This window comes from Biomphalaria glabrata, chromosome 1 (assembly GCF_947242115.1).
Source record: "Biomphalaria glabrata chromosome 1, xgBioGlab47.1, whole genome shotgun sequence".
NCBI lineage: Eukaryota > Metazoa > Mollusca > Gastropoda > Planorbidae > Biomphalaria > Biomphalaria glabrata.
The window spans coordinates 21,572,129-21,596,971 of NC_074711.1; the positions used below are offsets into that span (position 1 = coordinate 21,572,129).

At 37.6% G+C, this 24,843-nt stretch overlaps 2 protein-coding genes across 8 annotated transcripts in view; both read left to right on the forward strand.

Annotated features, from left to right (window-relative positions):
* Positions 1 to 24,843, forward strand: part of LOC106074110 (28S ribosomal protein S11, mitochondrial-like) — a 320,632-nt gene that overhangs the window by 110,020 nt on the left and 185,769 nt on the right. The gene's annotated exons all lie outside the window — the stretch shown is intronic.
* LOC106074155 (AT-rich interactive domain-containing protein 3A-like) overlaps positions 1 to 24,843 on the forward strand; it is a 107,152-nt gene that overhangs the window by 17,798 nt on the left and 64,511 nt on the right. For 5 of the 7 annotated variants that reach the window (XM_056028154.1, XM_056028159.1, XM_056028172.1 and 2 more), the window contains exon 3: positions 13,217 to 13,295. In XM_056028154.1, coding sequence (XP_055884129.1) covers positions 13,217 to 13,295 — 79 coding nt within the window. The remainder of the gene's footprint in view (positions 1 to 13,216; positions 13,296 to 24,843) is intronic. The other 2 variants (XM_056028165.1, XM_056028181.1) reach the window with 1 other exon arrangement.

A 24,843-nucleotide genomic window follows, 5' to 3' on the forward strand; every position in this document is an offset into this window, starting at 1 on the left:
ACTCAAGGCTAATGTCAAAGTCTCCAGTGACAAATTGACATCCTGTCAACAAACTTCGATCACGTCATTCAAACAAAAAGCAACGTTTATGAAGCCCATTGACACCCAGTGAACCGAGACGAATGTCAAATAGATTTAACTTTCTATGGACTCAACCAGAACTCTCATTTTTAAACGACGGAATGCGCAGTGTATTCTGGCTGCAATGGTTCTGGTGATGCACACAAAAATGCTGTATGGGGAAACTCATCCTAAGTTAAACAAAAAATGTATATTCTTTAAATGTCGCAAAACCGTTTTTGCATTATGCCATCACAGAACAATGCTTTGAGTCGTCTCAGCCAGTTTATTTACTCAGAGATAGGAACTTGCAATGACAATAGAATTGATCTATGAACTGAAGTATTAATAGTAGATTGGTAAGTAAATATGTAGGTCACAACTGGAACTGCGTATAAACGTGAGATACTGCACTCCTTGTTAATCTTCCGACTCGAACACAAGGCTTAGTATTATTAATAGTCGACTATTTCTATAGCATTATATGAAATAAAAAACACATCTAAATCTATATGATTATTAGAAAATTGATTGAAAAGAAAAAAGACTAAATGTCTGAATTAGCCTGTAAAAAATGTTTTCGGAGCTTTACACTGTAAAAGTCTAACCCTTCTTCCTTCATATAAGTGAATTAGATTACTTAACTTTATTATTTCCATTTTATTTCGTCAATTAAACATTAGCTATTAAACTATTTGTTACATTTTTTTTCCAAACAAAAAAGTTTCAAAGCTTCCTGTCTGAATGTCTTAGCTTTTTACTTTACGCCATTTCCTGTCTGAATGTCGTAGTTTTTTACTTTACGTCATTTCCTGTCTGAATGTCTTAGTTTTTTACTTTACGTCATTTCCTGACTTATGATCTTGAACTAAAGGTTGTTTCAAATTTGATCTTGATGAGTTTGTTATCTTGAAACGACTTTCTTGTCCCGTGTAGGATGTGCTAGTTTTCAAAGTTCTTTGAGAATCGTTGTTCACTAACATTGGAATTCTACATGAAAAACAAAATTTCGATAAAAATGACTTTTAAACAATTCCTCCAGTACGAATCTCTACTTTCTGAACGCTTAAAGGCAGGACGGAAACGTTCTCCTAGATAACCCCCCCCCCTCACATAACAAAAGAGATTTGACCCTAGCCACGGAGCAAGCTATAAGAATGAAAGTTGCTTTGACGAAACCTATTTTTCACAAAAGGAACATCTTGTGTTTTGTACCAATGTTATAGAACATTATGTGCAAGGACTGCTTTCTACGTTTAAATACAAACAAAATATAACGATTTTGATTTATTCATAACGTGAAATCAGCAGCCGATAATTACGAAGCAATTGAGCTGTACAAGGAAGCCTAGTTAGCTATTCGGCTGTGTAAACGTAGGGAAATAGTCGACACAGGGTCCTAGGGCAATGTGAAATAGTCCCATCTATAAATAATGACTCTATGACTATCGACCCATAAATATTCTCAAAGCCTAAATGCAATGACCGGGAAAAAAAATTATTTTCCTCTCCGCAGGGTCGAGTTAAGACTGTTTGATGTTCTGTCATTGGGTGCCTCACCCACGTTACACAACTCTGTCGGCTTGTCCTGAAAGCAAAAAAAAACAACAAATTATTACTTATATAGATTTATTTCTAATGGCAAAAGTCTACCTTTGGCGTCAACGTTATGGTGTATGGTATGCGCCCTGGATTGATGACACTCCGTCATTCAGTGCGGCCCAGAAAGACATGTGTGTTTTGTTGGACATGAGGGAGCGCAATTCTTTCAGAGGCACTTGGGGGGGGGGGTAGTGAACAGGGGGAGGGGGAATGTAGGGGTTCTCTTAAGAGAGTAGACAAGTATAATATTGTGTACTTTAGTTAGCGACAGTAGAAGCAGTGACGTAACCACACAGGCTAATGACGCTGCTGCAGTACATTGAATAGGTCTTTTGGTTTTGAGCAAGACGGATCGGACATTGAGCTAGCTCGAAAACTAAAGACTCATTTAAAGATAAAGGACGATCATGCCATTGCGTAGATCATTTCAGATTGTCTGTGAATGTGTTGAACTTGTTTATCAATGAAATAAGTCAGTCATCTTGTGTGGTCAAGTCCAGAACATCAAACAGACTAAATACATTTATCTAGACACATTGTTGTGGAAAAAAAAGAAATATATATTTTTTTAAATTTACATGTCTGTAATGGCGGTGCTTTTTTGTAACAAAAAAAATAGATGCCGGTACTCAGTGATTAGGTGCCGGTACTTTTAAGTACTAAAAATTAATAATTATAATTAATAATTATACGTTAAAATACAAGAAAAGTAATAATTTTTCTCCCACATTGAAAAATGTGCCGGTACGCCGTACCGGTGCGTATCGTCACAAAAAAAAAGCACTGTACATATATTATATATGTAGAAAGAGAGAGAGAGAGAGAGAGAGAGAGAGAGAGAGAGAGAGAGAGAGAGAGAGAGAGAGAGATCTAAACAGAATTGGATAACTGGAAAATGTGAACAACATTGACCCATTCTTCTATAGATGTTAGTCACGTGCTATCCATTCAGTCAGGGTAGGTAATAAAATGTTGTATTTTTTGTAGCAGACTTGTTCTTGCATATCATTTGAAACATGAGACTAGAGTTACTCTCCTTCAGGGGCCTCGTCTGCTTCACTTTTTATGCTAATAAGGTTGTGATCACGTGCTTTCTAGTTTTCAATCCATCTGCAGAATGGGCGCACGTGCTTAGAGAATAATTTATAAATAGTGCTAAAATAGTTTTCAACGCCTCGGCGCCCGCACACTTTTTCTTTCTGTTTCCGCCATTGGGGGCTAATCTCGGCTCCCACTTCCGCTATCTTTGATTCCCCGCCAAGGTCTACGGCCCGGACTACGTTCAGTCGGAAGGTGTTCTTACAAACAGTTGCTACGGTTAGCGCCACACGCCGAGCAGTTATGGAGGTTATCGCGCCCCGCTGGGAGGCTATCTTGAAGGCTCTGTGTGTGAGGGTGCCGTACAGATGCTAACGACTTGATCATTTATTGCGTCCTTATATTTTGGTCTCCAAAGTTTACTATTTACAATGGACAAAAAAAAGTTTTTTCCTTATATTCTAGTTAAAAATTAAATAGAAAATTAATTGTGGATGGGGGGGGGGGATGTCGGTTATTGGATTCAGACTGAACTAGAATCCGTGTCTTCTGTTCAACTTGATACTAACAACAAACTAGGTCATGCTAATTATATAAGAAGGCAGTGTGAGAGGGAAACAGAAAAAGGGGGGGGGGGGAGAGAAAACTGTCAACAGACAAAAAGAGGATAAGGAGGATTCAGGAGAAAAACAAAAACAAAATAAGACTCAAGAAGATAAAGACAATAGCTTTTTATTCGCTAGAAGGTCAGGCTAGAAATTAGCCTCACGGAGCGTGCTTTAAAACTTGACTTCAGTAGAAAGTAAAATAGTCTGTAACGCCACCTTACCACCCCTCCCCCCACTCTTACAAGTTTCCAACACAATGACATATCAATGTACTTGGACAGTTTGATCTGGTTTATTATACTAACCCACTCTTTAGATTTAGTGTTTTAGTAGCCAAAAGCTTTAGTTTATATACTCCATGTTTTATATCTAATGACAACAACAACAACTTCTGAGATTTATATATTCTTTTCGTTTACTTATTTATAACAAAAAAAAATGCTTTGATTTCAAGTTCCAACTCTGTTCCATCAAGCTGTGTAGTTTGTGTTGGTCCATCAGAGCAATGTGTGCCACTATTATAGGTCATTATTATAAATATTATTTTAAGTTCTTCTGCTGGTTACTAACAGAACATATGCCTCACAACTTTTCATTTAGATTTAACTTGTGCCCCCCTCCCCCCTTTTCAATTTATGAGTCTTCTCCTCACAGGCTCAAGCACTGGACGTTTGACAACGAGACGTTACCCTGGTACGGAGGGTCTCGGTAAGCAAGGGGGCTATTTGTTGTGGCGGAAGGGACGTGACCAATGCATGCTCTGGACTACTTGCGAATCGCGTTATAAACGTGCTGGTTTCGATTTCTCAAAATTTGATTATTTCTGCTTCACCCAAACTTTTTTTTTATGACATTCCATTCAACCATACTATCCCACTCCCCATCTCTCTCTCTCTCTCTCTCTCCCTCTCCCTCTCTCTCTCTCCCTCTCTCTCTCTCTCTCTCCCTCTCTTTCTCTCTATTTGTCTTCAGCCTAAGCGTGCAACAAGCCCCCTTCCCTTAACACACACACATACACACCATTACACTCACACACACGCGCGGGCACACATTCACACATTCACCACAACAGCATACAGAAAAAGAAAGAGAATGACTAGAAAAATGAAATGAAGAAAAAGCCAAATTCAATTATTTCGTGTTAATTAACTCAATCCTGGCCTCGTTACAAATCTTTTCTCGTTTGGTTTCTTCAATAAATAATTGAGTTAGTTTGGCCTGACGCCTTGGCCAGGTCGAGCGGGACACCTTCATGGCCTTATCACATGAGATATTCAACTGATGTTGTCTCACTTAAAACATATGCATCAAACGAGTTTCTTTTTCATTTTAATTTCTCGCAAACTTTATCCGACTGTGAATACTTTGGATTTGTTGATTACAATTATACTACTAAATAACGTAGAAAGGGTTATCATGTTCCAGTTGTTGACTAGTTTATAAAATTACATTAATTCATGCCTTGCACGACTCATACTGTTACTTTTAAGTTTACAAAAAAAAAATACTTTTTACCAGACATACAGACAGGTAGACAGAAGATTAAGTTGATACAAACTTTGTAATGACCTACAGCAATTCTCAGCAAATTAAATGCTTAACTAAAACGATGAGGTTGACTTTTGATCGTGCATTTTCTTTGGGGCGTCTTGAACTTAAGTAGCCGAGTCTTTCGTTGGAACACTAAATGTTTTAAGCTCGAAAGAAAAAAAAAATAACTAGGAAAGAAATGAAAATCAAACTGTCCCACACCATTTGTAAGTCTCCATCTACATGGGGTCAGAACTGAAACTTCCAACTCAAGCAGCACGGTCCAGGAAACTGGAAATGTTCCTCAGAGTTTCAAACACACCTGCCCTCACTGCAGTAAGCAAATGAAAATATGAGGCGCCTTTAAAATTATAGTTTAAATCTACTACACTACAGGATAATCATTTCTTTTTCTTCGTTCTGATTATTACTAAATTGGATGGTTCATTAAACCAGTCGTATTGCTGAGATGAACTGTGAAGTGGTTTCCAGATCAGGTAGTTCATTGTACAGGGTGCTCTGAATACCAGAACCAGTCCTATGATCGGGCCTCTTGATTTAGTATCTCAATATTGCAAGACGTGGTCTTTGTCTTCGTATGTTTAATCTAGCTGAAAACAGAATGTGTGTAATGTTAAGCCTTAATTATATTGAAATAATTACTCGCCGAAAAAAAAATAATGGAAAAGAACCAAAAAAGTCTGTATAAGTCACCAGAAAGATTTTTTGTTCTCAAAACTCATTCCGCCTTGATGGCACTAGTTTCCTTGATGCAGACAAGAATCAATTAGTCCAAATGTCCTGGTGACGAGCACGTCAGAAGATGAAAAGTTGGAACGCAAGATCAGTGATGTTTTTCACAGATCTCTACCCGCGTGCCGTGTAGTGAGCGGAAGTAGTCAGAGTTACTGGGGGACGAGTGTCCAATAGATCAGTCGAGTGGAACTTCCGGGGATCGAGAATTCAGCTCATCGTCGTGGGTCTGATCCCCTGCTGTGTACATGGGGTACAAACGAAGGCAATGAAAATGTAGAGAATTTGGTTTTAAGTAGGTGAGATATTTAATTTTTTTTTAAATTTTTTTTTTGTCTATTGGGAGGTTGACAAGTTGTAGTGTTTGTGATTCGGATTTGTTTCTACAAGAGCCTGAGTCTGATCCCTCTACCAGTACATTGTATTTCAGCAATGATTATGAGGATCTCTATCTGTCTAAAAAAAGCCTTATATTTCTTTCAATTAAGTCTATTGGAGGTTTTTCACGATCAACTAAACAATGTCTAGGTGACTGTTGCCGAAACTAAACAAAGAAATGAGCTCTATTTTTGAACAACATCTCAATGCGTGGCAGGGGATATTTGTGAAAAGAAGTTATTAAGTCATAAAGCGAAATTCTAATGCTTCCAAAATATTGAAATTATACTTGCTCTAAAGGGAGTTTATAAACATTGGTGCTGCATCCATCTATGCTTGTTTGTATGTATGTATGCGTGTATGTATAAAAATATAGGCCTACTTGTAACTTGTTAGTATGTCTATCCATCATTCTTCTATCTTGGTGTATGTGTGTTAGATTCTCAAATTTGAAATAATGGCTGGTTCTAATTGAGCCTGAATTCTAAACCTTATCGATACAAAAAAAAATCAACTATATCGATTAGATCAGCTCATTCATATTTCAAGACAAATTTTAATGAAATGACTGTATCGTTTAGTGGTCGTAGTTGTGACGATCACGTGGTCTCAACACTTCACAGAACGACTGCAACAAATAAAAACGTAAGGAAAGTTTGCATCATAAGCAATTTCAAGACACACCATCCAGAGTATTCCAGACACACAATTTCAAGACACACCATCCAGAGTATTGCAGACACACAATTTCAAGACACACCATCCAGAGTATTCCAGACACACAATTTCAAGACACACCATCCAGAGTATTCCAGACACACAATTTCAAGACACAGAATCTAAGCCAACCATATCAAGACATACAATCCAAGACACTCAAAGTCAAGACGCAATCCAAGACACACAACATTCAAGACAATAATCCAACATACATAATGTTAAGATACACAATATTAAGACACACAATCCAAGACATACCATGTCAAGACTCAAAATGTAAAGACACACAATCAAAGACGCTTTTAACTGTTAGATGACCATTAGCAACGTATTAGATCTAGTATATTATTTGCATTACTTGTAGAGAAAACAGAACACTACATCTCTATCATCTAATCCCGTGTCTACTATGTCTTGGTACTTGTAACATTTTTCTAACATTGTTAATATAGATCTTAAAGACTACTCTGAAGTTCAACGCTTAGTTATAAATGTCTGAGTACTAAGTTGTTGGATTTTTCTGACGCGTTGTCAAAGAATTTAAAGTCATTGCAATTTTCTTTTTAAAAAAATTCGTATTCTATGTATGAATTTGTCAATGTTTACTATAGGCTGTTATATGTTATACTTAAACTTCGATATATGAGAGGAAGACTATTACATTTACTGCATCAGAAATAATGAATATAATGAATTAATGCTATTAACTACATTAGGAGCGACTCATTCACGTGGATACTGAGACTGGTTTTATGTACACATTGAACAAGTACGTGGATGAAAGAAGACAATTCTGGGACGCTAAAACTGGGTTACATTTCAATGCATGACCTGGTGAACTGGAGAACAAGTTACACAACCAAAGACCTAAGGGAGAAGATGAAAAGCGTTGTTCAGAGTTAGAAGATCGCGCTACTGACTTTGTTACCGGTCATTGTGTCCAGCCAACAAAGTCACGTGGTATGAGATGTTAAGATGAAATTAAGTGACCCCTTAAAAAATGGTTTGTGTTTCTATTGACGCGTTGTCCTGCCGCCAAACACGCTGACCACTACAGCTGTGACAAAAAAAAAACGTAGATTATTTCGTCATTACATCTCGCCAACACGTCACCGGCCCGCCTTACTTCTATTAGTGGGACTTAGAGACTCCCGCCCGGAAGTCGGTCGTAACAAAAGGAGACGAGAAAACAAGAAACGAGCGATAGACTTCGGGTCGCTGAGATGGACAATGGCCATAGATCTGACGCCTGGCTGCTCTGCACTGGCTATCTCCGAGTTCCCATCATATAAACCGTTGTCCATCCCTTACGTTTTGATCAAAAGACCGGCCATTAGTGGCTCCATGAAACTGCTGGTCAGTGAAAGTCTTTGTAAGCAAATGGAAGACATTCGTAAAGGTTTGTGGGAGTGAATACATTGTAAATGACGGCGATTATTATATGGCCTTCTCACGTCCCTTCTCGCGGGAACAAAGTGCTAGTCTTTCAACTACATCGAAGAAAATGGTCATTGCTACTTCTGGTCTAGGGTCAAATGAACACACAATGGAAGAAAAATAAAAGGCTCCAGTTATGCCTCGGTAGATTCTCCCAAAGTGGGTGACCATTCTACATCAATGTTATAGATACGTAAAGCGTTCAGACAGGGGACAAAACATTTACAGACACATCCTTGTGTGTGTGTGTGTGTTTCGTGTGATGTTTAATGAAATTGAGAGAAGGCCACTCGTATGTTATCCATAGCGAAAGTGTCAGGAGTCACGCTGAGATCTTTTCATATTACGAACTAAAGTTGATTGGAAGCTCACAGGCGAAATGTTTTATTTAAAAAATAAAATAATTGGACATTTATTATTTGAATGGCAGTAATTACAATTACTACAATGTAATTATGTTGTAAAAATAAAAAGGCTTGTCTTTGAGGCTGGAGGCAGTACAGTAATTATGGTTAAAAGTTTGTTTTGTCTTTCAGATCTGCCATTCCATTTCAATAAATAAAGCCAACGACATGACAACTGTTTTGTAAAGTGGGCTTATGTCTTGCACTACATCTTTACTCCTTTGACTTACAAAGGAAACAGAATTCTTCTCTTCTGTGCTGTATGTCTGATCGTAAACTAAAACTGTTCCACTCTTTGCTATTTTTTAAATTTTGATTTGTTTTTTTAAATAATCGTGTTTTATTGTTAATGTTAAATGTAAGTTTTGATGTCATGTATGGAGTTAAGGTCAAGGCTGGTGAACACACCATCAATAGGGCAACACAGCAGGGCAACACAGCAGGGCAACACCATGATGGCTGTAATGCAATTTTATGTCTTTAAGAAGGAAACATATACACTCATATACACATTCACACATACACAAATATATACACACACACACAGTCACAGTCCAAATATAAATACACTCGTCGATTTCTTCTCTCTCTCTCTCGTTGTCTCTCTCTCTCTCTCGTTGTCTCTGTCTCTCTCTCTCTCTCTCGTTGTCTCTGTCTCTCTCTCTCTCTCGTTGTCTCTGTCTCTCTCTCTCTCGTTGTCTCTCTCTCTCTCTCGTTGTCTCTGTCTCTCTCTCTCTCTCGTTGTCTCTCTCTCTCTCTCGTTGTCTCTGTCTCTCTCTCTCTCTCGTTGTCTCTCTCTCTCTCTCTCTCTCTCGTTGTCTCTGTCTCTCTCTCTCTCTCTCGTTGTCTCTGTCTCTCTCTCTCTCTCGTTGTCTCTGTCTCTCTCTCTCTCTCGTTGTCTCTGTCTCTCTCTCTCTCTCTCTCTCTCGTTGTCTCTGTCTCTCTCTCTCTCTCGTTGTCTCTGTCTCTCTCTCTCTCTCTCTCTCGTTGTCTCTGTCTCTCTCTCTCTCTCGTTGTCTCTGTCTCTCTCTCTCTCTCGTTGTCTCTGTCTCTCTCTCTCTCTCTCTCTCTCTCGTTGTCTCTCTCTCTCTCTCTCTCGTTGTCTCTGTCTCTCTCTCTCGTTGTCTCTGTCTCTGTCTCTCTCTCTCTCTCTCGTTGTCTCTCTCTCTCTCTCGTTGTCTCTCTCTCGTTGTCTCTCTCTCTCTCTCTCGTTGTCTCTGTCTCTCTCTCTCTCTCTCTCGTTGTCTCTGTCTCTCTCTCTCTCTCGTTGTCTCTGTCTCTCTCTCTCTCTCTCTCTCTCGTTGTCTCTGTCTCTCTCTCTCTCTCGTTGTCTCTGTCTCTCTCTCTCTCTCTCTCTCTCTCTCGTTGTCTCTGTCTCTCTCTCTCTCTCTCTCTCTCGTTGTCTCTGTCTCTCTCTCTCTCTCGTTGTCTCTCTCTCTTTCTCTCTCTCTCTCGTTGTCTCTGTCTCTCTCTCTCTCTCTCTCTCTCTCGTTGTCTCTGTCTCTCTCTCTCTCTCTCGTTGTCTCTGTCTCTCTCTCTCTCTCTCTCTCTCTCGTTGTCTCTGTCTCTCTCTCTCTCTCTCTCGTTGTCTCTGTCTCTCTCTCTCTCTCTCGTTGTCTCTGTCTCTCTCTCTCTCTCTCGTTGTCTCTGTCTCTCTCTCTCTCTCTCGTTGTCTCTCTCTCTCTCTCTCTCGTTGTCTCTGTCTCTCTCTCTCTCGTTGTCTCTGTCTCTCTCTCTCGTTGTCTCTGTCTCTCTCTCTCTCGTTGTCTCTGTCTCTCTCTATCACGCACACAGTCAGAGCCTGCAATGCAAAAAATAAACAAATAAACTGTTTTTTAAACATAATTATGTCAGGATGACATTAAAGCCTCTGTATCCCTCCGTGACATCTCGGATGCACTGCCAACCCTTGCGCCATCTGCAGAATTTCTGTAATAGAACAAATGACAATGTCATCACCTTTAAAACCTCAGCGACTAGAAATGACATTTAGACAATTTGTATTTTCAGTTGGCAGTGTAAACCTTTTTGTTTTCTTCATGTCGGAATGCTGCCCACTACAAACACTATTTCGGAAATATAAAAACAATCAGGGGAGATTATTTCAACATTGACTAGATATGAAGAAATAACTCTCTCTTTTTCTGACATCTTACCTCCCTTGTGACTTCCCCTCTCTTGGACTAAATGTACCGGTCAATTCCCTTATTTACCCATGTTACAGAGAAAGTGTACACAATCAGAGAATTCCTAGTAAATCCTCTCCAGTCATGACTGGCGGTCTTCTTGAAATGTCTTCCTTTGGTCCGCGGATTTCCTCACAGTTTGCTTGCCAATCTGAGGATCCGCGGGCTTGGAGTTGTGGGGGATTCATCCGGCCCTGAAAGTCATGTTTGCTCTTATCTTCTTTTTTTTTTTTTAAACTTGCACTTATTGGGTCACCGGCAACTTGACGCAGGATTTTTTAGGGGGCTTTTACTTTTATCAAAGAAATGGACATTAAGCCCTCGACATTCTCACGTCTTATTTTTTAACCGTCCAGAAAAGTGAGTCTTAGAGGACTAGATAGTGTATACTAACTGTACACGTTATTATCCAATTGATTAAAGTGTTATCTATGTTTACGCTATGGTAATAAGCTTTTATGTTTTAAAAGACAGATGCTAGAATCCTTTTTTGCAATCTGTTGATAAAATTACAATTAAGGAAGTCATGCTCTGATATTTTACGGCTATTGGTTTTGTGCTGTTTATGTGACCGTCCGTCTGTTAGTTACTTTTATGTCTTAAAAAATAAAAAGTGCACATGAAAAGCCAATGTCACAATTAGGCCCAAAGAAAGTAAAAAGTAAGTACAGCACCCCTTTTAGTCTTCGGAAAACCAAATTTAAAAAAATGAAATATGCTTTTTTTTTTCCATTTACTTTCACCAATTCAGAAGTATCGCTGGAGCCTGATATATTTGACTTATTGCTTAGCGATATAGACACTATTTCGGTAACAATATTAAATAATAAATCTAAAGATTTCGTCTCCTGTAACAGTTTTAATATTTGTAACATGTATGTAATCAATGAAAATGTTAAAATGTTGAACGTGTGCTTGTAAGTGTATAATTTTATGTTCCTTCCAAATTGTGTTCATTTATTTTGTAAAGGTAATGATGAATATTGTATGTATATATATGCATACTGAGCCGGATGGTACGCCCAAGAGTTTTTGTGTAACACATACTCTCTCTCTCTCTCTCTCTCTCTCTATCTCTCTCTCTCTCTCTTTAAAAAATATATTGTGTATCTATATCTACATTATACGCTAAAGATTTATTTTGGAGTAAGTTTTCGAATTGGATGTCAACATTTTAAAGGCTATTTTCATGGTTTCATTGTTGCCTCCATCCCCCCCCCCCCACCCTTCGTACCACCCAGAAGATTGCACCAGTAATTAGCGAGATTACCTGCAGTCCTCCTGTAATCACCGTGTTAAGATGGTAGGGAAAAGGTCACGTGTACAAGGTCGGCGCTACAAAAGTCTGTCAAAGTTTTGTGAACTTTACTGAAATATACATCCCCCCCCCTTTCCCCTTCCTTATCACCCTTTTTCCTTACCTGCTAAACATCGCCTTCTGTCTTCCTACACAATGTCTGCTCAAATGTTTGCCAAAAATGTCTGCTAATCGGAAATTTATTCCAATGGCTTGACATTTTGGGTCCGTGCTTGTCTACACGAAGTATATCAAACGTTCTTTCATGCCTCCATGTTTAGCCAGCAGAGAGAAGGCATTTTGTGTTGGTTATAGAATAAAATATGTAGGCTATGTAAATCAAACAAAAAAAAAAAAAACAAGAAAAATAATTATTCCTTCCCCCTCCCCCCAATTATTCCTTGTTTTCCTGTCTAGATATTTACTGAAATGTAAGCGTGGGACGCGATAAAATGTACATGTAAAAATAAAACGATCTTCACTCAAAGAAGTTACAAATAGCCTATTTCTTTTCAGAGTACAAATACTGGATGTGGAAGGAGGAGTTATACTTTTGTTATTGATATTACAACATTGCCCCGCCTCGAGACACCCGCAGACGTGAACTTGGTCTTTGTGATAATGTCTTACGTATAGGAAACCCTGTGTGTCTGAATAGGAAATAATAGAGCTGCTTTAGAGCATCTGTTTTAATTGTGTGTCGAGGCTACCACAGAACAGACATGCTGCTGAATATCATTTTGTAACTATCAACCTGACTTGTCGTAGTCTAGACACATACATTTAAAGATATTTTGGCAAGATCTTTTGGGACACTTTATTCGAACAAATTATGCTCATTAAAAGAATTTAAAAAAAGACTATTTTTGTCCTTAGATTCACCGTTTAATTCAAACTCGATTCAGTTATTTACATGTTATCATAAAAGGTTTTATATGGATATATAGATATATATTCTAATATGTTGCATTGAAAACAATTAAATCTCAAAAAAGGACAAAACAAAGCGATGTTGACTTTAGAAAAAACGTCTTATCTTAGCACAATGCTCACGAAGAACCTGACATGAACTAAGTACTCAACAAAGAGAGCAAGAGAGAGAGAGAATATTACTTTTGGAATTTTAATTCTTTGTTAGTATATTCTGTATTCAAATTTAGAAAAGTTGTTTTATATAAAGCATTTTCCTTGCCTCTGTTTCAGTTGTACGAATTGAGTGAGGACCCTAAAAGAAAAGAGTTTCTGGACGACTTGTTTGCCTTCATGCAGAAGAGAGGTAAGAGTATGTATAGTTTCTACTTTTTTTTAAAACTCTTGCCAATGGCGTCGCCAGAGGGAATTGCGTGAAGAGTGAAAAGAGAGAGGGACAAATTTATTATACTTTTAGGGATGAACTTTCCCTGTTCCCTGAACTTGTTTATATTTAATAGTGTTTCTCTTTTACCCATTTCATTCAAGTAACCCCCTGCCTGCGCCACTGGCAACTGGTATATAGTGCTGTATCAGCTTAACCATTAATCTGAATGCCAGAACGTCAGTGACATTAATGAAGCTGCCAAGACACCAGAAACACACAAAACACACACACACACACACACATATATATATATATATATATAAATATATATTCATTAATTTAATTTCACTGCAAATTTAAACAAAAATTTTTTAAATTCTAACCTCTGTTTTAAATCCTGACTTTCTTTAAACTAATATCGACCACCGGCGGAAAATGGCTGTCTGCACTGGATGTGGCAAAATATGTAGGTCGCATCTTGGGCTGTGTAGCCACCGGAAATACTGCGTTCCTCGTTAATCTTCAGAATCGAAAACAAGCCTTATTGATTGGTAGCGACTAAAGCCCCTCTTTAATCAAGTAGTGTGAATATTTAGCGTGTAGCTCAAAAATATAAACTAAAATGAGAGATTTGCATACGTTTCGAAAACAAAATATAAATATCTAGTTTTCGGGTGTATCCAGTGTTATTAAGTTTTTTTTAAACTTAGGTGATTATTTTTTAGCACTTTTTAGTACTGCGAAATCAAATGTTCTAAGTTCTTCTGTTTGTATCTCATTTTGTATTTAAATTTAATTGGAAACACTGAAATTTAATTAAGTATCCTTGACATTTTACTTTCTTGTGAACATATATAATATAATTAGTTTCAAGTAGCTCTCTATAACATCTGATTACATCTGACGCTGTTACCGAGTTATTCTGTATCAGTGCACACTGTATACAATTAGCTGAGATAAAGATCATGTTAAACGAAATGGCCGTCTTGATATGCAAGCGTGAATGTTCGGCGCGTGTTTACAGCAATGTGTGTCAAGGGAAAAAAACAACATCCTAGCTCGATAAACATAATGCATATTATAATAGTTTAGTTGTTTTTTTTTCATACTTAACATATGAGTTACGCCCCCCCCCCCTGCATGACCAAGTTGATATGGCTGAATAGACTAAAAAGGTTATGATGAAGGCGAGCCACTAAGCATTCCTAATAGCGGGGCGGAGGTATCGATACTTGTCACCTTGTCATCCAAAGTAGGTTTGTGGAGAGGGAGTTGTGGCGCATGAATACATCTAAGTTTAATGAAAGGAATGAGTTATCACATCGGACAGTATATATTCATCTTCTTTTCCTCCGTCACCTGCTCCGGCGGGACGCTACACCATTAGTTTCCCGTGTAACGTCTGCGTAACGCAATATCTGATAGTCTCAACGCGCGCACTGAAGAAAGGGAGATTAAAGACCTGGCACAAGTTGACAATGGTGTTTAAGTCTGCTAACGTATCTATCAGTTTCCTGTTACAATTCATTTGAAGAGAAAAACAAAATAGGGTTGCATTTTGTGGGGAGAAAAAAAAAAGGGTTGGGGGATAGCCTTTGCCATACGATAAAAAGGAAGATGAAAAATGAATTTGTTGTTTTTTTAAGTCATCTAGTTTGTTTGACACACAACTGAGCCGATGACATAATTGGTGGAAGTGTTCTGCTTGATTAACTGTATTCTTAGAGTTCAAACGAACCCTGTCGTGGCGCCCCTTTTAAGATGAGGCGCCGACCAGTGTGCATTTTTATGTTAATGCACTCAACGGGTGCTAGGTAGACCTCGCCAAGGTTGAATGAGTCTGAATAAGGACCTCATGTGACATGTGAAAGCAAAAGTTATGTCTCATGACAAAAATTAGAGTTGGCAACAATAACGCCATTTTAATATAAATGCTAACGAGTTCTTTGTCTGACTGTGAAAGCAGTAAGTCAGGTTCTGTTCACAAACTAACCATTTTATCGGTACCATATTCGCGCACCCACCCCCCCTCACACACACACACACAAACATATGTAGAGTATGAATGAAGATAGGTCTGGTGGCTTCACGTCTGCTAGGTCGAACAATGCATTAGGCGTCAGTTCATTTCATCGATGGAGACAGCCGCCGGCCCTCCTCGTAAACAAGAAGCGTGCGGTGTGCTCGCCTCTGGTCATCAGGACAAAGAAAGAACCTGAGAAATTTATGTCCGGAACTAACGTAGATTACCATAGTAATTGGAGCATTCTATGCAGCGGAATATTACAAGAGAAAGAGTAGACAAAAAAATGTTTTTTTTTTTGTTTTTTTTTAATTCTAGTTTCAAGTAGAGACAAAGGAAAAAAATAGTTGAAGAAGACGTTAAAGGAAAAAAAGATTACTTCAAAGTTTATGATCTTATCTTATCTTATATATTATAGACGTTATTTTAAAAAAAAGAAGATAATTACGTCCTACGAATTTTATGCGTCAACCTAGTCAGGCATGTTAATGAATGACTTAAAACTCTGCTAAGTCGTTGGTTTTCTTGGCTGATTCAGGCAGCCCATTCCATTCTCTAATGGCACTAGGGAAGAAGGAGCACTTGTACGAATTTGTTCTAGCGTAAGGAACGCGAGTTGTTTTTTTCTCTTCTAGATTGATATTTCGTCGTACCTGGTAGGGGCATATCTTACCATTTTCTCCCTATTAATTTTCTCTCAAACGATTATCGAAATAACTGTATTTTCGAATCACTTTCAATATCTTTGCACTCTCCTTTGTCAGAAATCAAAATTATGTCATTTTGTAATGACTGATAGACCAAACTGTTGATACTAGAACCAAGGCTATAGGTTTCTTTTGTTGTTTTAATGTTTGAAAAGAAAATACTCTTCCTACAACAAAGAAATCATTGCGATAACAAAGTCTTGTTTTTCTTAGACATGTTCAGACATTTGTTAGATCCCAGTCTGGATGGCATTAAAGGAACGTTTCAGCTTGAACTCTACGATCTACATTTCAAATGAAGGAGAAAAAAAAAAAGGTCAAAATGGTGTCACTTCTCATAATAAACTTTCATCTCTCTGCCTGGAGTGTTTCAACGTACATCCAGTTACCAAGGGTTGCTATGAAAACAAATACATTCAGTCTACTGATCTACTCAACTTAATCGCCAATGTTATTTAACACTGATAGTCACACAGATTTCATTACTCTCTCCTTAAGACATCCAATGAAACTCCCTTACTCCCCCACACCCCCCACCCGGTGTCCTCACTCAGTTTTAAGTTGTTATTATTATTTCACTATTTGAATTATTTTTTTTTTCACTTTAACGCGCCATGTTCAGAAGGGACCCACGGGGACTTGAGCTTCAAACGGTTTTTTAATGCTGTATAAATAAACGTCCCGGTGTTTCTGTGGTTTTCTGTGTTTTTACTGAAATGTTAACTCGAGTTTTTTTTGACACCTATAAAAACACGGTGTATATTTTACTCTCCTTTGACACCCCCGCCCACTCTGTATTTCGCTCTCTCTATCACTTACCTTCTTTCTATCTCACACTCTCTAGCTCTTTCTCATTGATTTTATTTTGTTTCCTTTACTTTAAAATCAAGTTTATTTTTTTTTATTTTTGTCCTTTTTATAAGATAAAAGTCATCCTTTACATAATACGTTTTTTTTTTCCCTTTCACATTTCTGATCTTGTAGAATGTAATTCTAAACTGTTTCCTCTCCCCTCCCCCCGACCTCTTTCTCATGCACGCTCACACATCTTTGCCTGGTAGGAATTTTATATTCTGTCTTTGTCTCTCTCCTTCTCTCTCTTTCTCTCTCTCTCTCTCTCTGCTTCTCTAAAGTCATACCGGGTTCGCAAGGAACGATTACCGTAAAGAAAAAAAAAAGGAAGCTCTGTAATTCTTTGTTATCATTGGGGGTGGCGAATGTGAATTGGACTGATGCTTCCATCGGCCTTGTTTTTGGAATTCACTCTTTTACATCCCCCCCCCCCCCACATCTCTCTCTTTCCTCCCCCAAATCTTGTGGATCGGTCTGGTGTATGTAGTTGATATGGATCTACAATCTAACAAGTATCCCTCCACCAACATCGGCTTAACCGGCAAGGAAAGTGGAAAATGAGAGCTTTCATCTCGGACCCCTATGCCAGATTTATTTCACTTCGATTGCCAAACTAAATTTACCCGGGATGAAGAGGATTCACCTTGACTTTGTGAGCATGGGTGCTCGCTTTTATACCCCTCCTTTTCCCCACTCCCATTGCCCATCCTCCACGACCCCACCCTCGTGCCCCGGTCATTGTGACGAATAGCGGAATTTTAATACTGTCTGTTGACGGACACGTTTCTAAGCAACAGTTTTTTTTTCTTAAAATATGTTTTCTATTTGATGAGAACATGTAGTTGTGTATTACTATCATGTTGTATACGAAAAGGTGAGATCTGTTCACATTTGCTTGGAACGTTCAGAATATTGTAGTGTTCAGTCTGGGCAGATGATAAGGGTCAAAGACAAAAGGTACATATTTTGGTGAGAGATGTTTCTTTATAGAAAGCTAAACAAAGGTGACAGGAAATACAAGACTTGATATGGTGATCACCCCCCCCCCCTTTTGCTCACCTTCAAGAAAACAAAAAGTTAAGTTAGAAAAGGAATGTCTACATAGCATATTTCATTGTCAAACAATGCGAAGGTTGTCTACCTTCTATTGTGCTAGTCCTTTATTTAACCAATCAATGTGTGTTATGCGGGAACTTCCATGGATAAGGTCTGACAGAACAAATTCTATTGTATAAATAAAATAACTTCAACTGAATGATGTATTTTATAAGACGTAGCTTGACTAATTTTAAAATCAGTTTAAAATGCAAATTAAATGTAAGGTATTAAATAGTGTTCAGTAATGCAGGTTATAGTTTTGGTGGCCTGAAAGTGGTCTTTATTAAAGAACAATTGAACATGTTCCTTGTTTGCCCACTAATGTCTGAACATGCCTCTTCTATCCTACTGTTGACTACTACAAGTAGATAGATATAACAGCTTTCACTGTGTTTGGAGTAACTCAATTGGATGTCTCTAGATCGAACTACTTTTGTGTGTTTTCAGTAGAATGTCTTTTCCCAATTGTTACATGTCTTTGTGTCAATGTAAAAACTTTTACCCTTTTCTATTTATCTTGACCATCTTCAATCATCTGGTCGATTCCATACACAATTCGCCTCACACTTTTTTTTTCATCACTTTCAGATGAATTTATTTGAAAGCAGGTGTGAACCAAAAAAAAAAATCTCACTGAAAATGTGAAATGTGGCATCAAAATGATTTAGGAATTTAGGAAAGAAAAAGATGGACGATGCTTGAAAATACAAAAAATGAGGCAATACTCTAAACAAGCGCGTTTCTTGTGTGTGTGGGTGAGAGTGGAGTAAGGGGGGATAGTGCTGTCATTCAATGCCTGAAACCGGGAACAGACACACTTGACTGTTCATTGCAATGGCAATACCAAAAGTGTTGAACAAATTAATTTCTCAGTCAATTATCGTTAGCTAGAAGAAAAGTGTAAAAAAAAAAAAATGACCTGTACAAATAAAGAGAACAGAATGTCAAAACCTAAAACTATTTTCTTCAATTAAAAAAAAAAATTCCCAACCAAAAAGTATTTACAGTTTTCAGATTTTCGAAGGATTGCGAAAATCTTCATTTTTTAAAATCCATTTGAACTTGTAAGTGCACGGGCGAGTTGACACTTTGATCCTGGAACTTAGGAAATAATTTTCTTCAATAACTGAGACATTCAAGAGTTTCCTTTTTTTTATGTAACGTTAAGCAAGAGTGGTCCTGTCATCTGGCTTTCCGTCTGTCAGACTGTCTGTCTTTGTGTTGGTCTATTTGTTAAGGTGTTTAGCTGTCTGTCTAGGTGTTGGTCGGTTTATTGATATATTTAAACTGAAAGATTTTTGCCTTATTTAAGATTAGAGGGTGTTTTTTGTTCATTAAATAAAGACAAACATTGAACATTATGAACATTGCAAACATTCTGAACATTAAAAGCAGTACAATTGCGCTTTGGTTAAACATTAACACAAAAAAAAAAATCATTGGATTAAAATAATGAAGTGAGCTGAGATTTTGGCTCCCTTCGGTTAGAAGACGCCCCATCTCTTTACTTGATATTTGAAAAGGCAGGCGGGGGGGGGGGGGGGCTGCTATAAAACTATAAACTTACATCTGAATACAATTTTAAATATAATCTCTCTGGGGTGCCTGTTGAAATCATTAAATAGTAGACACAAATCGGACACAATTTTTTTTAGCAAAAGATATTTTATATTCAGAAAAAAAATTCTCTGAATACTTTGAAAACAGTCATAACAATGCTGTGAAAACCATCCAACTTTGTTATGAAACACAAGACTGTTGGCAACGCGCACGCCATAATATACATTTATAATACATTATAAATTCCCCCTTTTTTTTTACCTGGCCATTCTATTACATTTGACGCACGGCTAATGTGGCACCATTTATAGAACAGGAACTAGGCCTCATTCGAGCAGCGAGACTTGAAAAGAGAGACGTAGAAAACTCTCCCCCCGCCCCTCTGTCTGCACCTCTCCCGATTGTTTACCCCCCATCCCCTTTTATATACATGTTGAAAATCAAATTTGTTACGACTTTTGCTTTGTTTTTACGCTTGAGTTCAAACAGTTGTTTTTTTTTTAAATAAAGTACCTCTTTCTGGCCTTGCGATCTATGGCACAGATGTCTCAATGGCCCACGGTTATCGAGGGTATCATGTGGCAAGCACAAGGACGAACAATTCCTGACTTTTTTCTTAACTAATGTCAGATACCTAGTTAATAGATGGACTCGATCGCCCTAAAAAATACCGAAATTCACTGGGATTCGAACCCGAGACACCAGTTCAGAAGCCAAGAGTTTTACCACTCAGCTGCCTTTTGCCCTTTAGCACTAATTTTTTGTTTTGTTCATGTAATGTATTCGCATAGTTTTCTCTTAGGTACACATTTTCGTCTATTCAAGCATTTCTGTAAGATCTGCTAGGCAGCACTGTAGCTTTATCTTTGTGTAGCCGTTACGATCACATTCATGTCTATTGTGAACCTGCCGTCATTCCAGTTGGAGATCTTCTATTTTGTGTAAAGCTTCTCATGCATGTCACATTTGTACCCTATTGTTTTATTACAAACTTTTTAATATTTATTTGTATCAGTTAAAACAAGGACTGCAGTTTGGGTCGTATATTAAATGTCGCCATTTAATTATGGGGCTGATTTATTTTGTCAATGCTATACCGTACAGAATCTTTTTTCGGGAACCTGCCATCAATGGAACCTTCAACTTAACTCTTTCCACCACCCCAATAAAAAAGAAACTTTATTAACTTTCAAGACTCCAAATGAAATAATCCGTTTCACATGCTCAGTCCAACAGGCCTCTCACTGTCTGTCTCTCTCACTCTCTGTCTGTCTCTCTCTCCCTCAACATACTCGGTACGGGGAGGGGTGTAAAGAGGGGTGAGAGAACACATCAGCCAATCGGGCCTCCCAGATTGCCGTCCATGTGTTTTTATCATTCTATTGGCAGGTTTTTCAGTGCATCAGAAACCAATTAACAATTAAAGGCAAATGTGGTCTATTGAAAGGCCTTGCACGCGGGACTCCACCAGATTCATCCGCCTCCCATGCGATCAGCGTGTTGGGCGGATGGATCTCACCGAATGTGGCGCTTGGGAAAAAAATTACGGGTGGACGGGGGAGGAGCGAATATTTTTTTTTCCTTCCTGCAAAAATGACCCAGATATTTTCAGTAGCGGTAATCGGACTTGCATTTAAAGGAAATCCCGCTGCTCTGAAAGCTTGAAAAACATTTTGCTAATTATCGCAAGGGATTAAAATATTTTTATATAGTGTTTTCATTTTTATTTCGTGGACTCTTATTCCCTCCCCTCTCCTACCTTCCTGAATTTTGTTTTACTTCTTTCTAGTAAAAAAAAAAAAAGAACTTGACACTTAACAGTTAGAGAAAGAACTTAGCGCTTGCAGAGGAAATCAACTAATGTTCTTTTAGAACCTCCTTCCTCATTGAGTCAACTTAGAATAATTAGCTTTAATTGAGAAAACTTGGCGCAAATGTTCATTGTGAATCTTCTGTCTTATTTATGCAGACCGGCAGAAACCAAGTTTAACTTGCTCAATTTTATAATCTTGATTTCTTTTTCTGAATAAGCAATTACAGAGAGACACTCACATACATTAACAGCTCAAGAAAGTTCCATTAATAATCTAATATTGATGAAGATGGAGATCTATTAGAGATCATGATATCTAGTGAGAACAAAAAGTATTAAAAGCTGTTTGGTGTATCCGGTGTACAAACTCAATGAACAGTTGATGAGCTGGGTTTTTTTTAAACAGTGTGTGCTCATTTTTGTGCACGTTTTAGCACTGCAGAATCTTTTTTTTTTTTTTTTTAGTTTATAGCACACAAGCATTTCAATATGGAGGAAGCAGGCCTAGTAAACTCTCACTCTTTGACTAAAAACAAAATTAAAAACGAATTAGCAACCAACTTTCGGTAACAAACTAGATTTGATACAAAAATTAACTGCCACATATTGATCAAAATGTTCAAATTGTAGCACATCTTTTTTTTAAATTTTTTTTTTATTCAGTTGGTCATTGTGATTTCAATTTAGCACCTTGACTTTGTTTAGTTTATCTTGAAAATCTGGCCACTAGGGAGTAAGTTGCCAGTGTATGCTACTTTTAGTTTAGGATACTCTAGAAATTCACAATAGTTGTGTACAGCACAGAAACTGATGACGCCAAAGCTCAAGGAAAGTGACACAAGACAAAGTCGAATTCGGCGCTAGACGGTATAAGAAGACATTTTGTCCCTGTTGAGAATAAACATTTGTTGTTATATAATAGAACGTATTCTATAACATCTCATTGATGCTATTGTAGATAAGTAGTTGAACTGCCAATTTTACAAATTTCTTCCCAACCCGTCACACAGTCACTGTTACGATATATCCGTAATAGTGTTAACCTGCTTGGCAATGATAAATATATTGTAGGGTTTGAACTACATCACATAAAGTTAAATACATACAAATAAAAGTATTCCTACTTTATGCTCAAATAATATGTAAATTTAGTAAACTAAACATTTATATTATGTTTTTCACAATGTTTTAACAATTCTTAATATAGATACACAGCAATGGACAATGTCTTACTTTTGTAAGGGGGAGGTCGTATGCAAAACGATATTACTGATTGTCGATAGACCCTTATAAGAAAAATACAATATAATTGTTAGTTCTCCTGGGGAATTTTTCTTTACAGTTTAAAAATAAACCCCAACAACAATCAATTACATAATTAATGAAATCGTCTGTCTGAAATTTTAATAAAAAGTATTAGCACAAGTGCCAACTTTCTATGGTCAAAAGAAGTTATTGAAATGTTTGTTTATTTGATGAAAGTGACTAGTTAATAGTAGTGATACTTTTGCTCGCTTATTTTCTCTTGGCCCTAAACATATTTTCGTCAAAAATTCGTTTTTCTTTTTATGTTTTTTGCACTTAGTAAAATGAAGTTGTAAATCTAAATGTAGGTAATTGAGAAAACAATTCTGAATAACACTATGAAAAATTGGTATCTTACGCGATACATATTCTAATTCCAGTAGACCTGAAACAACTCGATGGAAATCATTTAAGGATAAGTTATTTTACTTTTATCTCGCACGATTAACCACATCATCTTGCTACAAATTTTCTTTTAGGAATCTATAGATACCCACTTTAAAGTTAGGACTGTGGCCTGTTAGAATATAGTGAAGTAATTTTTTTAATATATAATAATAGGCGTAATTGACTATATAGTAGGAGAAATAATTTGATTAATAAATAGATATTGGTATTCTAAAAGTGTAACTCTCTTCTGCTTTATGAGTAGACGATATCAAGCAGGTCTGTCTTACTGATACTTTAGAATAAAAACAAAAGTCATGTAGCCAAATTAGTTTCTCCAGAAATAATTTTATCGTCTCTCTCTTCTTTCTTTTCCCCTTCCTCTGTTTGAGGGTAGAGCATTTAATTATCATTAATGGCCAATCAAAACGAAAGAACTATGTTTTGGCATTGTGCGAGAAACTATTAGAAGGTAGGCTTCAGTGGGGCCATACATTAAAAGTTATCTTCCCCTGACGATGCCCGCATTGCTCCCCCCTTTTATATATTTTATTTTCCCGCCATAAGCCAAGCGTCTTGTTCCCACCCCGCAGCTGTCTGTGACGCCAAACGGATGACGCGAAGCTCTGCTATTCCCATCAAAATTCCATAATGCTGGATTGGATAGCAGATTAATTATACGCAAGGAATCAGATCCTGCCCGAACCAACTATGCAGTGGGGGGAAGAGACTTTGATATTGCCTTTAGGTCGCGCCAGATAGATGGAATTGTTTATGAACTGACAAATTCCATCTTTCTCTCACACACCCCCCCTTATTCCCCCCCCCCCACAATTCTCTGTTATTTCTTAACCCCCTTCCGTCCCCATTTGTGTTCCCTCTCACCCAAACCTCCGCCATTTTCCTCTTTCTTTTTCTATCTTCCTTGTAGCCATCTCTCGTATTAATCCGCTCAACCATGTGTGTCTAAGCGATTAATTTATCCCATACATCCGAGTGCTTTCTTTGAGGGCTAGAATTTCTTTAATGTATCTGTTCACACAGGCATTCAAGAGAAGAAAAAAAGGTGGGGGGGCGGAAAGAAGTCGAGAAATATATATTATGAGGTTTGTTTTGGGGGATGGGGGGAGACTGTGAAGCTAACGGGATGAAAGTTAGGCTCAGAAAGAGCGGGGAGTTAAATAAAGATGGGAGATAAATAAGTGGATGCTTAATGTATGTGTTGAGAGCTTCTTTTTACTTTCACTCAGAGTTATGGAACTTGGAGGGACACATCCACACATTTTCTTCTTCGTAACTTGATCCCAGCGCCCTGATCTTATTTATGTATAATTAGATTTTTCTTGGCTTCAGATCTAACTTTCAAAAAAAAGCTTCAAAGCTATGAAAGAAGGATCTAAACTTTGATTATAAATATTCTTGAATAGAGAGGGCAAAAAGAACGGCACTTTGGGGTACTCTAAGCCTACTTATTATCGTTTAGCTTTTATAGATGTATTTCTTGATAGTACCTATCAATGCGCTACAAGTTTAGTCAAACCTACATTTAAAAAAAACATATAGTTAAGCTCTAAATGACAATTATATGTTGGAATTGTAAGTTTAGAATGAACTTTAACCCCGGCACTTTTTTTTTTTCTATTTTGTAAGCGAGCGCAAGACATTTCATGAATTTCATTCATAGTGCAGTCGTCGAAATGGGTTCCACTGACCCTAAATATCCCAAAAAATTCTTTTTTTCTTAAGGATTGAAAAAAACAAACTGTATTTTTGTGTTTCATTGAGCTT